The sequence below is a fragment of the Pelophylax lessonae genome (genome assembly GCF_965119305.1).
Source record: "Pelophylax lessonae genome assembly, chromosome: 1".
NCBI classification, from domain to species: domain Eukaryota; kingdom Metazoa; phylum Chordata; class Amphibia; order Anura; family Ranidae; genus Pelophylax; species Pelophylax lessonae.
In genome coordinates, this window is record NC_138768.1 from 410,362,338 (window position 1) to 410,378,204 (window position 15,867).

The following is a 15,867-nucleotide window of genomic DNA, read 5'->3' on the forward strand; positions in this document are numbered from 1 at the left end:
ATCACTTCAGGGAGAAGGACGGATGGCTGTGTTTACATCAGCCGACCGTCCTTCTCTGTCAGCAGGGAGAGATCGCCGGTGTCAGGCGAAAATCGGAGCCGCCTGACACATGCACAGGCGCTTGCCCCCCAGCCTCCTGAGAGCAAGCGACGTAGAGCTACTTCGGTTCGCCCAGGAGCGTCTGCCTGCCGCAGAAAAATCTGCGGTGGGCAGTCGTAAAGGGGTTAAAGACATAAGTCCAAATAGCCCCCACCTCACTAAACCTAATTCAAAATATATCTCTGCTTACAAACTGGCTGAATCCCTGGAGTAGCGCTTTGATACATTACATTACAGTAAGGCTGGTGTAGCAATTTTACATGATAGATTTTATTTATTTATTTTTGTCACCATTCCACGGGCGTGACACGTTAGATATCTATTTACTTGGCATAACAACATCTTTCATATTTTACAAAAAACAAATTGGGGTATAATTTGTGTTTTGTTTTTATTTATTAACCAATTCCAGACCACCCACCGCATATATACTGTGGCAGGGCCGCCCGGCTGCGCAAAATCAGATACATGTACGTGATTTTGTGCACGCGATGTAGGGGGCATGTGTGTGCCCGCAGAACGCCACTCCCATTGTGTTTGGACACAGTGGAAGCCAATCAGTGGGTCTGGTGACCGCGATGGCCGCTGGGACCCACCGATTGTTCGGAGAAAAGGCAGAAAAGGCAGAAGGGCGGTCTGCCTATGTGAACAAGGCAGACCGCTGTTTTGTCAGAGAGTAAAAGAGAGATCTTGTGTTTCAGCTAAACTGAAACACAAATCTCTCTTTTCCTCTAGTGCATCCATTCCCCACAAAGTTAGAAAACACTCCCTAGGAGCACACTTAACCCCTTGATCGCCCCTAGTGTTAACTTATTCCCTGTCAGTGTCATTTATACAGTAACTGTATTTCTTTTTAGCACTAATCACTGTATTTGTGTCACTGGTCCCCAAAAAGTATCACTTTGTGTCAGATTTGTCCGCCGCAATATCGCAGTCCTGATCACCGCCATTACCAGTAAAAGTAATTTAAAAAATAAAAAGTAAATAAATCTACCCCCTAGTTTGTATAACGCTATAACTTTTGCGCAAACCAATCTATATACACTTAGGATTTTTTTTTACCAAAAATATGAGGCAGAATACATATTGGCCTAAATGGATTGAGAAATTTGATTTTTTAAACTTTTTCTTATTGGGTATGTTTTATAGCAGAAAGTAGAATATATATATATATTTTTTTTTTGTTTATAGTGCAAAAAATAAAAACCGCAAAGGTGATCAAATACCACCAAAAGAAAGCTATATTTGTGGGTTTCCTCCCACACTCCAAAGACATGCTGGTAGGATAATTGGCTCCTGTCTAAATTGGCCCTAGTTAGGGTTGCCACCTCATTCCTTCAAACCAGGACACACATATTAATTACACAGGTTCTGTGGCTGATTAACTTGGTAATTAAATTCACATAAGCCCCTTTCACACGTGCGCACCGCCTGACGGAGTCCATTTTGCTCAGCGGGGGATCGATCCGATGATCCCCGCTGAGCAGGCGGATGACAGCTCTGTCTCCACTCTGTGTGCAGAGACGGAGCTGTCAGATCCCCGCTCTCCTCTATAGGGAGATCGGATGAGAACGGACCGCCTGTCCGTTTTCATCTGATCCCATCCGATCCGATCCTCCAGATGGATGGAAAATAGGGCCTCCATCCGTCCGGATTTCACGGACAGGATCGGATCGGACAGCAGCGGGCGTCAGTGGAGATGTCTCTGCTGACACCTGCTGCCCCATAGGGATGCATGGAGCATCCGATCAGGTCTGCCTGAAAAACTGACAGGCAGATCGTATCTCCCATGTGAAAGGGTACATGTGTAATTATTATGTGTCATCGTTTAAAGGGATGAGGTGGAAACCCTAGCCCTACTATGTGCATGTATAAATGTGAGTAAGGCACCTTTCACATAGGCGGACCATTCAGATCCGCCTGTCCGTTTTTCAGGATCTGAACGGATGCCCCATGCATCTCTATGGGGCATCGGATGTCAGCGGAGACATGTCCGCTGCCATCCGATCCGATCCATCAAATCTGGAGGGATGGAAACCCTATTTTCCATCCGTCCAGGGGATTGGATGGGATCGGATGAGAACGGACAGATGGTCCGTTCCCAACCGATTCCCCCATAGAGAACAGCGGAGACCTGACAGCTGTGTCTCCCCACACAACGCGGAGACACAGCTGCCATCCGCCTGCTCAGCGGGGATCGGCGGATCGATCCCCCGCTGAGAAAAACTGAGTCTGCCGACGGACTCCTATGTGTGAAAGGGGCCTTAGATTGTAAATTTCTTGAGGGTAGGGACTGATGTGAATGTACAATGTATATGTAAAGCACTGCGTAAATTGACGACGCTATATAAGTACCTGAAATAAATTTGTGGGGAAAAAAAAGACATTGATTTTGAGTACAGCGTCGCACCACTTTGCCAGTCAAAACAACGCAGTGCCTTTTCGCAAAAAAAAATGGCCTGGTCAGAAGGGGGGTAAAACCTTCCGAAGCTGAAGTGGTTAAAGTGTATTTTCTTCAAAATAAATTGCATTTGAAAAACCGCTGTACAAATACCCTGTGTCATAAAGAATTGCAATGATTGCCATTTTATTCCCTAGGGTCTCTGCTAAAAAAAAAAAAAAAAAGTATAATGTTTGATGGTTCTAAACAATCTTCCAGCAAAAAATACTACATTTCAACTTGTAAACAGAAAGTTGCAGAAAAAGCCTGGCCGCCAAGTGGTTAATGAAGTAGGTGATGAGAAGGGAAGTAGTGAACACCTGCAACCCACAGCTTCTCTAGGAAGCACACAGCCCCGCCATGTAGAATGCAAGTCACTGTAAAACTGAAGGCTTCCTCTATCCGCACTTTCACTTTCCATAAGCCCTGTCATCTGCCCTACACCCTTGACCCTTGTCTGCTATCTTCCACGCGTAGCGCACGGCGGATGATGTCATCTCGCCTGTCTCACCAGTCAGCTGATGGCGGGGGAAGGCGGGCCTGAGTGAGAGGCGGGGCCGAGCGCTCTATAAATGAGAGAACAGCCCTTCTCATATTATTCAGTCCTCGGTGAGCTTGTGGTTGTTTCTACGTGCTTGTGTATCGTACTGGTAAGTATACGGTCGCTTTTGTTAGTCACACCCGCCGGAGTGGGCTCTTGTGTTAGCATGTCCTCTTGGCTGAACGTTCAATGAATCTGAGTCCTTCTAAGCGCTAATGTGTTTTCTCCTCTTTAGGTTTTACGTCTACGCTATGGCTGAAATAGTGGAGCAGCAACAAGAGCAACAGGTAATAGAGGAGCACCTCAGGCTATTCCTACTCTAGGCTGTAGAGCCCTCTCCTAGTCTAATGGCCTAATCTTCATCAGCTGCTCTCATCCTCTTTCCTTATCAATGACCCTTTTTATGAACGAAGGAGGATTTTATACTCTTAGGCTGGCACTGCTAGGATTCCAGGGAGCATGGCAGTCAGCTGATGCTGCTTTTCTGTCTTAAAGCTATTCTCGAGGTGTACTTTCTCTCAAGGGTGTTCAAAATATTATATATATATATCTCATTTTGGCTTGCTTTTGATGTGATCTGTTCCCAGATGGGCATAGACTACTGTTGTAGCTAGTAACTATTTTTTTTCACATTGGAACACTAATATGGGTAGTTTCTCATTGACAGGAATTGAGTGTTTCTCAATTCCTGTCCTCGGGGCACATTAACAGGCCAGACTTTTAGTATTCCCTTGGGGAGACGCAGCCTAGAATCACTGAGCAGCAAATGAGATCACTGTGATATAGTTCAGTTTTCTTGCAAACCTGGCCTTTTAAGGCCCCTTTCACACAGGTGGACCGTTCAGATCCGCCTGTCTTTTTTTTTTTTTTTTTTTGTGGATCTGAATGGTCCCCCCCCCCCCCATGCATTCCTATGGGGCATCGGATGTCAGTGGAGACATGTCTGCTGACATCTGATCTGTCAAATCTGGATGGATAGAAACCCTTTTTTTTCCATCCGTCCAGTGGATCAGATTAGAATGGACCGACGGTCCGTTCCATCAGATTTCCCCAATAGAGATGCATGGGGAACTGACAGCTGTGTCTCCACACGGAGACACAGCTGTCCTCCTGCTGCTCAGAGGGGGATCAGCGGCTTGATTCCCCCCGCTGAGAAAAAAGGAATCCGTCTGCCGGATATTGTGAAAGGGGCCTTAGTGTGCCCTGAGAAACACTGGGTTAGAGCAGTGATTCTCAACTCCTGTCCTCAGGACCCACTAACAGTCCACATTCTAAATATTCCCTTGGAGATGTGGACTAGAATACTGTAATCACTGAGCAGCAAGTTATATCACCTGTGATTTATTTAAGTTATCTTGAAAACTTGAAAACCTATCTTGAAAACCTGGCCGGTTAATGGGTCCTGAGGACCGGGTTAGAGGAACTTTGGTCTTAAAACTTAAAATTGAACTATAGGCAAACCTTATTTTTGCCATCTGTGTCCCATTGAGGAGATTTATCTTCACTTTCTGTTCTGTAGCCAAACTGGGAAGTGAGGAAATCACCCTGCAAATTAGTGGTTGTAAAACAATCCACTCAGTCAAAATCTACACACTTTTGCCTTTTTGGTGTGTGTGTATTACTCATTTCATCAGCAGCATAAGAGCTGGGAGAAGCAGCAGCACACTGCGCTTCCCAGTGAAATGTTGACATGCCCCCACTGCACAGCCAAATTCTGATCATGAGTACAGAGTTTACAGCACAGCTAGAGAACTGACCATGCTGTGCAGTCGTGTTTTTTTTTTTTTTTTTTTGAATAGGAAAGCAGAGGAGCTGGCAGGAACACCAGGGATTTCTTGCAAAGGAAGCTTTACAAAGCAAACTGGCTACTTTCTCATACGAGTACATGGTACAACAGACACATTAGGATCATGAAATGTTTGTGTAACAAACACTTTAAGGGAATCCATTGTGGGTGGGCCCAGGTCACCAGAACTAGTGTCCCTGTTGGAAGATTCCCATCTTTATTATTATGCTGGGGACAACCCTAAAGTGGGCTTTTTTTTTTTTTTTTAACTTTTAGGCTCAATCATGCACACTGGGTTTTTTTTTTTTTCAAACACTAGGGGGGAAAAAAAATGCAGGATGAAAAACGCTGATAGCATTTTTGTGCCAGCTTCTAGTAGTGCTTTAGCGTTTTTACAGTACATGAATAAAACTGTTGGGAGCCTTTAGCTTCTGCTCCTAGAAGCTAAATGGTGCTTATCCTATGTATTCATGCATACTGAAGGTTAACATTTGAGCTTCAGTGTTTAGGAGCAGGAAAACGCACTAGTATGCATGGAGCCTTGATGGTAAAAAGGACAAAGGGGGTAATTTGCCCTAATGGGGATGCGGATAGTAATAAAAACCTAATGGGTGTTTTAATCCACCCCCCCTCCACTCTTGTCAGAACAGGTAGCACTGGGTCTTATTAGATTTTTGGGAGAATTTCTTGTTTGCATCTTAAAATGTTCTGTTGAACATCCTCACTTAGGTAGCTGCTGTTACAGATGAGAAGTGTATTGCTGTATAAAGTAAAACCAAATTTAGTTTGTTTGTAGTTTTGGCAGTGGGATGCATTATTTCCTTATTTTAAGCTTTTTTTCTTTGATCTTTTGAGGAGCATCGATGTTAATTTCCTGAAGTTTAGCTGTAAAGCTAATGTGCATGTACTGCATAGGATTTGTAGCGTCTGTAAGATTCTACAAATGCAGAATACCTGCTTTGCCAGAAATGCACTTGCCATTTTTAGTGAGCAGACAACTAGGTTGGAAGCATGCTAATGTATAACTTTGCTTTCCTCAACAGAATGTCGTGGTTAGGTTTATTAACCTCCCCTTGGTGAGCTCAACCTATGATATAGTGTCTTCCGTTTATGTGAACACTAAAGATGCCCATCCTTACCTGAAATCTGTTTGCGGCGTAGCAGAGAAGGGTGCGAAGACAATTACTACAGTGGCTGTTAATGGTGCTATGCCAATAATACATAAACTGGAACCTCAGAGTATGTATGGTACACTTTTTTTTTTTTTTTTTTTTTTTAATTTTATAGTTTCATTTTGAGCATTGTATTCTGCTGAGGTGGCCTTCTGAAATATTAAGTTCCCTTATGGATGTTTATCTTATGGCTCCAGTTAAGACTGGAAACAAATGTGATCAAGAACTTAACTTTTTATAAGACTTGGGGCTCTTTCACACAGAGCGGACCGCATTGCGATCCGCTCCGGCACTTTTTTTTTTTTCCACGGAGCGGATGACATTTGTGTCATCCGCTCCGTATGTCCGCATATCATCCCATCCGTTTGCGGATGATATACGGACATAATGTAAGTCTATGGGCATTGCGGATGACATCCGATTTTCCTTCCTTTCCGTTATTTTAACGGAGGAAAAATAGGGTTCTGTTCCGTTCCAAAAAATGGAACAGAACTGAAAGGAAGAAAATCGGATGTCAGTGGATGGTCATCCGCTGACATCCGCAATGCCATTGACTTACATTATGTCTGTAAATCATCCGCAAAAAAATAGGATGATTTGCGGACATACAGAGCGCCCGTGTGAAAGGGCCCTTACAAGTTACTTTAGTTAAGGGCCTCTGTATAACTGTACAGTTTCTTCCCTCATAGATAAACACAGGTAATGTCAACAACTCGGGAGGAAACATTTCATTTTCTGTCTTGTTTCAGAGCTGTATGATATTATTCAACATGTTTGTGTAGTTGAACCTTTATGAATGGCTGCTGTGCAGTGACTTGAAGTGTTTAACTATAAAACAGAAGCAGGCTGTGTGATGGAAATCATGCAGTACTACACTTGCAGCCTAAAATGGCTGCTGCCGGCACACTAAACTTATAGGTTTTAGTGTGCAGGCTAGTCTGAACAGCCTGGGAAGTGGCACTTTACCCATAACGTAATAAAATATTATTTTGTAAGGAATGTAAATTCCACAATTATGCTTCCAAAATTGGTGTGCTGTAAATTTGCTCCAGCATTGGTTTTTGCCAAGGCTGCCATTTTTCTGAAGCTCGGAGCCCCTGAACAGCAAAAATATTTAAGCTGTCGGCAGATCAGCCTCTACAAATTCAGTACAACTTAAAAAAAAAAAAAAAATGCAACTAAGCATGTGCAGAGCAGGCTTGGTGTATTCATGGATTTTAAACTGTTAGGCACATATGTTGGTGTTTACATAGCTATACCTGCAAGAGGGGTCGGTAACATAGCAGGACTAAAGTTAATTTGCTTGGCGAGTCAGCAAAGGCAACTTTGTTTCGCAGTTTGTTCCTACTAATTGGTATAGTTGGGAAATTGCATGTTTCTTTTGGGAAAATGTTTTTTTTTTTATGCTTGTAGTGCTAGGGAGCCTTGATGTGAAATTCTAGCAAGATGTTAGTTTTAAACAGTAATGAAGCTTATATTTTAAGCATGTAGCTTGAGCAGTCTCCATTAATCTAACTGTAAACTTTACAGAGCCAGTAGGCTTGGTTTCCTGGCAACTTGCGTAGGAAGTAGGTGAAATGTCATCTAGCTAGACAGTGTTGCTCAGTATTTCACCCTGAACTTGACTGCTGAGCAGTGTAGTCTTGATACTGATTGGATCGGACTAAAATGTATTTTTATTTTTCTTCATCTTGTAGTTGCCATAGCAAACAACCTTGCTTGTATTGGTCTTGATAAGATTGAAGAGAGGCTGCCTATTTTGTATCAGCCTAGTGACAAGGTAAGTTGCATGTAGTTTAACAGTTTATACTAAATTCCCACACTGAAAATATTAGCTCCACCCTTGCCTATATACTCTATTTTTTATTTATCTCCATTATGGAGATATGAAAAAGGGGTGGTAAATGTGTGTGGCTACCATCTGCATACAAAAATCACGTTTAGGGTCCTTTCACATGGGCTTTCCAATCGGGTCTGCCTTTCAGTGTTTTTTTTTTTTTTTTTTTTTTCTGTCTGGAGGATTTAATGAAAATGGACAGGGTCTGTTTCATCTAATCTCCTATAGAGGAGAGCGGCGATCTGACATGTCCCATCTCGGCACAGAGCGGAGATTTACCAGTCATCCGCCTGCTCAACAGGGATCAGTGGATCGATCCCTGTTAAGCAACACAGTCCACCAGGCGTAAAGCCTGTGTGAAAGGACCCTTATTGTAGAAAAATAAAATCCACATATATCAAGACCTCATAAAATCCCAGCTAGCCTGCTCCTATTGAAATGCTCATGTATATCTGATTACAACTGTCTTACTAATCACTGCCTGTACTAATCACTGCCTGTACTATCTATATCCTCTCATATTGTGCTACATGGCCATCCGTCATACAGATTTCCTGCAGTCCCATAGACAAAGTGTTAACAGTTTACTTTTGGCAAGTAAACGTGAATTTTTAGGAGGCTGCCAATGCTCACATGCCAGTGCATGCTCACAGCTGCGTTGACTTCAAATTTTGACAGTGGGTGCAGGGAGGAGATGCCCCCACCTATTAATGGGACATTGAGGGGGTGTCAATGGGTGCTTTAATAGGTTAGGTTATCAGCGCAGATGCTTCAGGCATTAAGTCCCATATGCTGGTTTTGTCCCATATGCTGGTTTTGGATCTGCAGATGTACCACATGTCTGAGGCCTTCAAAACTTTTTTTTTTTTTTTTTTTTTTTTTTTTTTCTTTTCATATGTACAAGATCAATGATGGCAGCATGTGTGGGGTTTTTTTTATTTTTTATTTGGGCAGATCCCTTTACTTTATGCCTTGTAAACAAATGGGAAGGGAACTAATTATTCCTGCGAGGGAAATCCTTAGTTGTCACAGCAGCTAGTGTTACATTGGAAAATGTCACCTCTCTTCCTATAACCACACCAGGCTTCGGACTGTAAAAGCATGAGAACATTGGCTGCCTATATTTTAGGGTTGCTTTCTAGGCTACAGCATGGAATTGCTTGACATAGTGTAAAGCCACTCTAGCGTTTATGACTGTTTTATATGCAGTATTGGTATAATGCTCTAGTAGTAACACATTTGCACACAGAAAACTTATATTTATAACTTCTTTTTTTTTTTTTTTTTAGATTATTGCTAATGCTTCTGAAGCTGTTGTTGGTGCTAAAGATGCTGTGATTCAGAGCATAACAGGAGTGGTTGATAAGACCAAGGGAGCTGTGTTTGGCAGTGTGGAGATGACCAAGGCTGTTGTAAGTGGCAGTATTAACACTGTGCTTGGGAGTAGTGCAGTGCGTAAGGTGAGCAGTGGTGTTGATACTGCACTTACGAAGTCTGAGACTCTTCTGGAACAATACCTGCCACCAACTGATGAGGAGATGGGTAAGTGATAAGACTTTAAAGGTATCTCTGGAAACTAATCCAAACAATTTTACTGTCTTAAGTTTAATTTTTACAACCTAAAATCAGAATCCAAGCAGTTTACTGGACTCGTATTATAAAGTCTGCTCCCTTTGCACACCCAGAAGTCCCCTCTACTTCATGGGCGCATAGCTTTAAGGGCCCATGCAGTTGTCAGGATTTTATACTTTAGTAGCTTCTGTTTGGTTGGTGCTGCCACCAAGCATTGCTGTGGTCTACCTCTTCTGTGCAGCACTCCAGGATAGAACAGGGATTTCAAATCATACAGTATACAAAGTGTTTACTTTTTTGTTAAGGTAACCCCCCCTTAAGCAGTGTAACATTTGCGACCGTAAGCACCCCAGCAGTGTTTCTAACACTGTCACACATGTCAAATAGCTTGGCTTGTTTGTGAAATAAGTCTATAGTATATTCCAAGTAAGTGATTGCACTGCAAAAGGCCAGTTTTAAATGTATATTGGGGAGGACCAGAACTACGGTTGCTATCCTTGATGACCCCAATTATCAGAGTTGCAGGCATTACAAATGGGAGGACAGGAGTCAAACCAGATGGAACATAGGAGTTGGGCCTATAGTGAATTAACCACCTCTAACATCTACAGTGCAGAGGTTGCAAAAAACTTTAGCCCAACTCCCAGGCAAAAAAAGTGGAATGAAAGTGCCAACCTCTTCCCCATTTTTCTGTAAGTCATTGGTTTGCAAATGATTAAATAGCATAATTTTATTTTGTCATATTTTAATGGTAAATCAAATGCAGAGTGACTTGTAATTGCTTACTGGCTTTTTTTTTTTTTTTTTTATTTTCTTTAGCAAAGGAGGCTGCAAAAACCGAGGGGTTTGAAGTATCAACAGGAAATGCAAGCTACTATGTTCGCTTGGGATCACTATCTGTGAAGGCCCGCAAACGTGCTTACCAACAGGCTTTGACAAAATTCAGAGATGCTAAATGCAGAAGCCAGGAGGCTATTGCTCAGCTGCATACCACTGTTGACCTGGTTAGTATAGTTTCATGCTTTGTTGCAATTAGTGCTAAGATTGTAGAACATGCTAAAAGCTTTTGAAGGCTTGAAAATAAGTTATAAAGGTTAATTGGCCTGTGCTAGAGATACAATTTTTCTACTTCTAGGGTGGTGTGCCCCAATTATCGCTGGAGAGCAAGCCTTCCCATTGTTGAGATCCCCCCCCCCCCCTCTATTCCTGACTACTCAATCAGGTTCCCTTTCATTGTCCCAGTAGCTGTGGTTATAGGTGACAGATCACAAAAACCTTTCCTTGTTCTATTCAGAACTAAAAGGGCATTCAGTCAGCTGTACAGGATTTCCCTAAAATGCCAGAGACCTTAAGTACTTATGCAAGCTTTGCAAAATAACTTTCACAGGGGTGTATGTTCACTCGGGCCTAGTGGATGGTCATTTTGGCACTAGGTGCTTAAAGGAAGGCAAGCTTGGTGCCCCATCCAGAGTTGAGCAGTTCTTGGTTGGAACAATTCAACAGAAGCCTGTGCATGAAAGCCTTTTAGCTGGCTACTTGCCATGTAGAAAATGGTTGCTGTAAATTAATGCTACAGATGCTCTTATGTGAGCAGTTTACACTACTGCCTGTAATCTTATACCTCCTAACTCATGGGCATAACTACTCGGGTTGTAATTGCAACCGGGCTCCAGGGGGCCTGTGCGGCTCCCCTGTACACCTGTATAGGAGGGGGGCGAGGGCAGCATGTAGAGAAATCACTGTCTCCTGTAGCTGCAGGAGGCGATTGGTTCCTCTGTATGCTGCCCTGACATTCCTCCTATCCAGTGTGTTCTGCTGTCTCTGGGCCTCTGTGTGCTCCCTTCCCTCTCCTGCCGGCTGCTGCAGGGGATGTGTCACAATAGAGAACCAGGAAGGGGTTGGTAAATATGTAATTTACCAGCTCCTTCCTTTTCTGAATGGACAGTCCATAGTGACATTGTAAAAATGCAGAACTTGTGAAAGGGTCCCGCTGCGGGACTGTAATGAAGAGCCCCAGGCTTGAAGGGAAGGGCCCTTAATGCTTTCTTGCACTGGGGCCCTGAAGGTTCTAGTTATGCCTCTGTCCTAACCTATAGTATTTTGTCTTTTAAGATCGATTTTGCCAGAAAGAACATGAATGATGCCAATCAAAAGGTACATGATGCACAAGAGAAGCTGTACAATAAATTGGTGGAATGGACAAAAAGCACAGAACAGAATCCTTGTGGAGACCCTGAAAGCACTGAAGTGAGTATCATTCCAGTACTTGTAAGAATTTTAGCCATGGGTTAGAATGCATTATTAACTCTTATTCTTCTAACCTTAGCAAATTGAATCCCGCACTCTGATGATCGCACGGAATCTGACTCAACAACTGCAAACTACGTGTCTTTCTCTGGTGTCAAGTGTCAAAGGACTTCCACATAACATCCAGAACAAAGCTCAGAATGTTAGTGCCATGGCTGCAGAAGTATACCAGAATTTTCTTTCTGCCTCCTCTTTCAAAGATCTCTCAGATGGCTTGATAAAGACCAGCAGAGAGAAGTTCACAAATATGAAGGATTCCATGGATGATGTGATGGACTTTTTGGTTAACAACACTCCTCTAAACTGGCTGGTAGGTCCCTTTTACTCATTGGCTGGTCCACGTGGGGAGGAAGAAGTTGATGGGGCTGGTCCACGTGGGGAACAAGAAGCTGATGGGGCAGACACAACCAGCAAAAAGGAATGAGATTGCTTCAATTTCAGGAGTCACTTTTGCACTTAAAACTTTTCTCACTAAAGTAGCTTTGAACTCACTAGCCACATGTGCCTTCATCTGAGGCATTCTAGCTCTGCAAGAGAGTTGCATGTCACTACATTTTTGTGGTCTTCTTACCTTGGCCAATGCATTCTACTTTGAGCTCTAGTACCCCAGTGAAAACTTCTTTTCAGCCCATTTGCTGTATACTGTCACTGTTCACTTTTGTATTAATAAATATTTTGCATTACTTGCTGTTGTCAGTGATAAACTTTCCTCTTGCCCATGCTGGAAGTCATGTGCTGCAGAATCACCTGCAATGTACTAAACACAATGGCTGTTTACAGGTAGAATTCTAGTAAGTTTGTCAGTGTGTCAACAAATTTCCAAACCAGATTGCATCACATAACTTGTATGCACAGTGAAATTCTGGTTTAGGAAGCATTTTGATATGCTATCAATGCCCCCCTCATTGATTTTGTGATAAGCCTGTTGCACTTTTGGTTTGTCATTAACAAATGGCTCAACCCATGAAAAAGATAAGGAAGGAATACAAATGTTACCTGGCTACGTTCAATGTGTACTGTCATATGGATTTTAAAGTATTTTGTTAATTCCCATTGCTGATCTCTTCTAAAAATATGTTGGGTTTCCTTGTCTCTGGTTCCAATACCTTCTCAGTCTCGCCTATCACACACATGGCTATTAGGGAGGTCAGAAGCCTCTTGATATAACTTTGACTGTAAGCCTTTTTTGCTCAGATATTGCCTTGGTAACTAGTGCAATAATACACATTTAGTGAGTGGCAGAAAAATGTGGTACTTGTTTGTTACTCCTATGCTAAAATGTGTAAATTGGCAAAAGATGCTGTGTATGGGAGAGGTAAAGCATATATAGGGACTGGACTAACAGCTTGGCTTGGTCTAGTGACAGACTTGCAATCCCAAAAAAGGTCAAGCACTTTTGTTCAGCAAGCTCCAGGAAGGCTTGTTGCCTTCAGTACCCTTGGCTATGGAAGTTAAATGTCTTTTGATGCTTTCTGTCACTTAAACATGCTGCCAGCACACTTTAGAAGTATCCTTACTTGGAGCTTGTTATGGCTAGATGCTCATTAGTGTTCCAAATTGAAGTTTGAGGTCTTCAAAGCTGCTTTAAACTTTACCACCAGCTTTAAAAAAACTGTACACAAGCTTTTGTAAAGGGAGAATGGGGGGGGGGGGTACGGGAGGAGGCGTTGCACAACTTAAGACACTGGTTTGGCATAGTGCTGTACATGCCACTGTACTTGAGTTTCTACCCCTCAATGCTGAATATAACTGAAGTCAAAACTTGGATATGGGAAGGAATTGGGTACGCTTGTGTTACTGTCCCCACTGGCAGTCTCAACTTTTGTCCTGGTGACCCTTATCCCCAGGAGTGAAGAAAATTATAAAATTTCAGTGGTAACCAAGAAAATATGGGTTAATCTTCAAGGGGGACTCTAGTTCTGAAGACTACAAAGGAATTATTATACCTTGGGGCAGGAAGTGAATCAATTGGACACTGACCGAGCAAAAACCTGACAAGGGCTATAACCTTGCGCTATTAAAACTTGGTCTAACTGAAGACCAGCTAATGGTGGTAACTCCTCTAATCTGGGTAGATGTTAGTTTTTTGAGAGCATTTCAGAACACCTAGACTGAGTTGGGTTTTTGCTTATCTTGGTGTAGATGTCTGAACACTTTTTTTTTTTTTTTTTTTTTTGCTCCCCCCCCCCCCCCCCCATGCACAAATCTGGTAGTTTTTTTTTTTTTTTAATCCCATTTCCATTGATGCCATTTTTAAAAAAAAAAATGGAATTCATAACATGGTGGCTTGGAACCTCCTTCATTGAAAACTCTGGACTGGGCCTGCCTCTAAAAGTGGTGCTGCTTAAAGGCAGACTGTAAAAGAATACTTGAGCACTGCTGTGGCTTGAAGCCTCAAGTTTAACATACTATTGGTATCTTCAACATGGGGGAGATTTCCAGAAACTGGTGCAGCTATCCATAGTAGCCATTCGGCTTGTTTAAAGTGTTACTTTACCCACTGGTAAAACCTGTCTGTATACGCAGTATACATATACATGTGCAGTAAAGCATGCCAGTTATACTTGCTGTGGAACCTAGGGTTAATCCTGCATGTTGTGTAGAAAAGGCTATTTGATATTTCTCTTGCATGCAGAGAACACAATATCATTGGTATTGCTATATATTATCTTTGCAATAACACCACATGCTGCTGTGCCTTGTTTTGTATCTCCATAGTGTACATTACCACACTGCTGCATTAAGATAAAAAAAAAAAAAAAAAGTAGGGTGTTGGTTTAGTGCTGGGCATACCATGCAGACAGTTAGGTCTATGCCTTTGTGAATGGGGCACGTAGCTGCTCTAATCTATCTTGTAGCTGCTCTTTAAAGAACATTGCACAAATTTGGAGCATAGAAGCTATTGGGCCAATAAATCCACCTCCTACTGATTACCATGAGTTGCTGTTTACTCTTTTCATTGTAGGGGAAAGAAAATTGACAACCTACAACTTTACCCGAACATGGGATTATTCCTATTGGTGCTATACCCAGGGTGTGAGAAGGAGGGGGCGGGCAAAACAAAGATGGGAGTTATGACCATTGTTTCATCTTGTATTCTCCTATATTTGTAAATTTTAAAGGTGTGCAACAAAACTCTCCTCCCCTTTCTTCTGACAGGTGTTTATACCCCCCCCCCCCCAAAATCATGTCAGCCTTTTTTTAGGCTTAGTGACTTTATTAAATGTGTAACATGCTCCCTGCATGGTCCCCCTCTTTCCTGCACCCACTGCCACATTTGAAAACAGTGGGGCTCCACCCACAGCCTTATTTCACAGGAGTCTGTGAATGGGGAAAACCAACTCCATTTGCCACTATGGCAGATGCCTTGTAGTTCTCAATGGACTGCAAGGGTGCGTAGCGTCCTGGTAGTCCTCTAGCTTTCCAATAACCTGTACAAAGGTACAGGCAGAATGCTGGTAGACATCTCTGCAGGAACCCAACATGGCACCCATGATCCACTGATCGTGAGTGTGATGCTCAACAGGTCTAGTACAAGAGGCAATGTGTTCAAATTAATCAAAACCTCATGTTGAGGATATATGTACCCTAAATAAAGAAAACCGTACTATTAAAGTCTAAAATTGGTTTGAGTGTTCTATGGATTTGGCTTGTTATTAGGTCTCTAAAATTAAGACCTTTTTGTCTAATATATCTTCTCTTACCAGGTACCTGACTTCAGCATTTCTGACCTATCATCGGAAACTGAAGGTGACCCAGAGATGCTGGTAGCAGAAGAGGAAGAAATGCAAGACTTTTCCCGCATCAATGGGCGTGTAATAAACCAAGAATAATCAGACGTGGTCCCTAAACTGTTAACACTCCTATTCCTACAGAAATACTACTGACTTGCTTGACTTCAGCTCACCACCTAAATCATTTAGGTTTATCTAACCTAAAAAATACTGTTGTGGTGCATGTAACCAGCTTTGCTCCAAACAGGAAGACTGCTTTTTGCTTCTGGATATTTAGTGTAGGCTTTGAGACTAGAACGTAAGTGAAAGCATATGATTTAATGTATTTGGAATATTGTGGCATGATGAATACATAAACATTACTCTACACACTGAACCA

At 42.4% G+C, this 15,867-nt stretch overlaps 1 protein-coding gene across 1 annotated transcript; it reads left to right on the forward strand.

Moving 5' to 3' along the window:
- The first annotated feature begins 3,106 nt into the window (after positions 1–3,106).
- On the forward strand, positions 3,107–15,621 carry PLIN2 (perilipin 2). Its single transcript, XM_082243753.1, has 9 exons — positions 3,107–3,183; positions 3,316–3,367; positions 5,910–6,105; positions 7,736–7,818; positions 9,165–9,417; positions 10,267–10,451; positions 11,560–11,694; positions 11,774–12,064; positions 15,462–15,621. Exons 2-9 carry the CDS (start codon positions 3,332–3,334, stop codon positions 15,585–15,587), a joined length of 1,305 nt encoding a protein of 434 aa, XP_082099879.1. The 5' UTR covers positions 3,107–3,183; positions 3,316–3,331; the 3' UTR covers positions 15,588–15,621.
- Positions 15,622–15,867: the final 246 nt, after the last annotated feature.

Excerpts from the sequence above, each read along its gene's own strand:
- PLIN2 (XM_082243753.1), top strand. The coding sequence starts at position 3,332 with ATGGCTGAAATAGTGGAGCAGCAACAAGAGCAACAG. Across the intron at positions 3,368-5,909 it reads AGCAGCAACAAGAGCAACAG|AATGTCGTGGTTAGGTTTAT; the intron begins GTAATAGAGGAG and ends TTTCCTCAACAG. Across the intron at positions 12,065-15,461 it reads ACACTCCTCTAAACTGGCTG|GTACCTGACTTCAGCATTTC; the intron begins GTAGGTCCCTTT and ends TTCTCTTACCAG.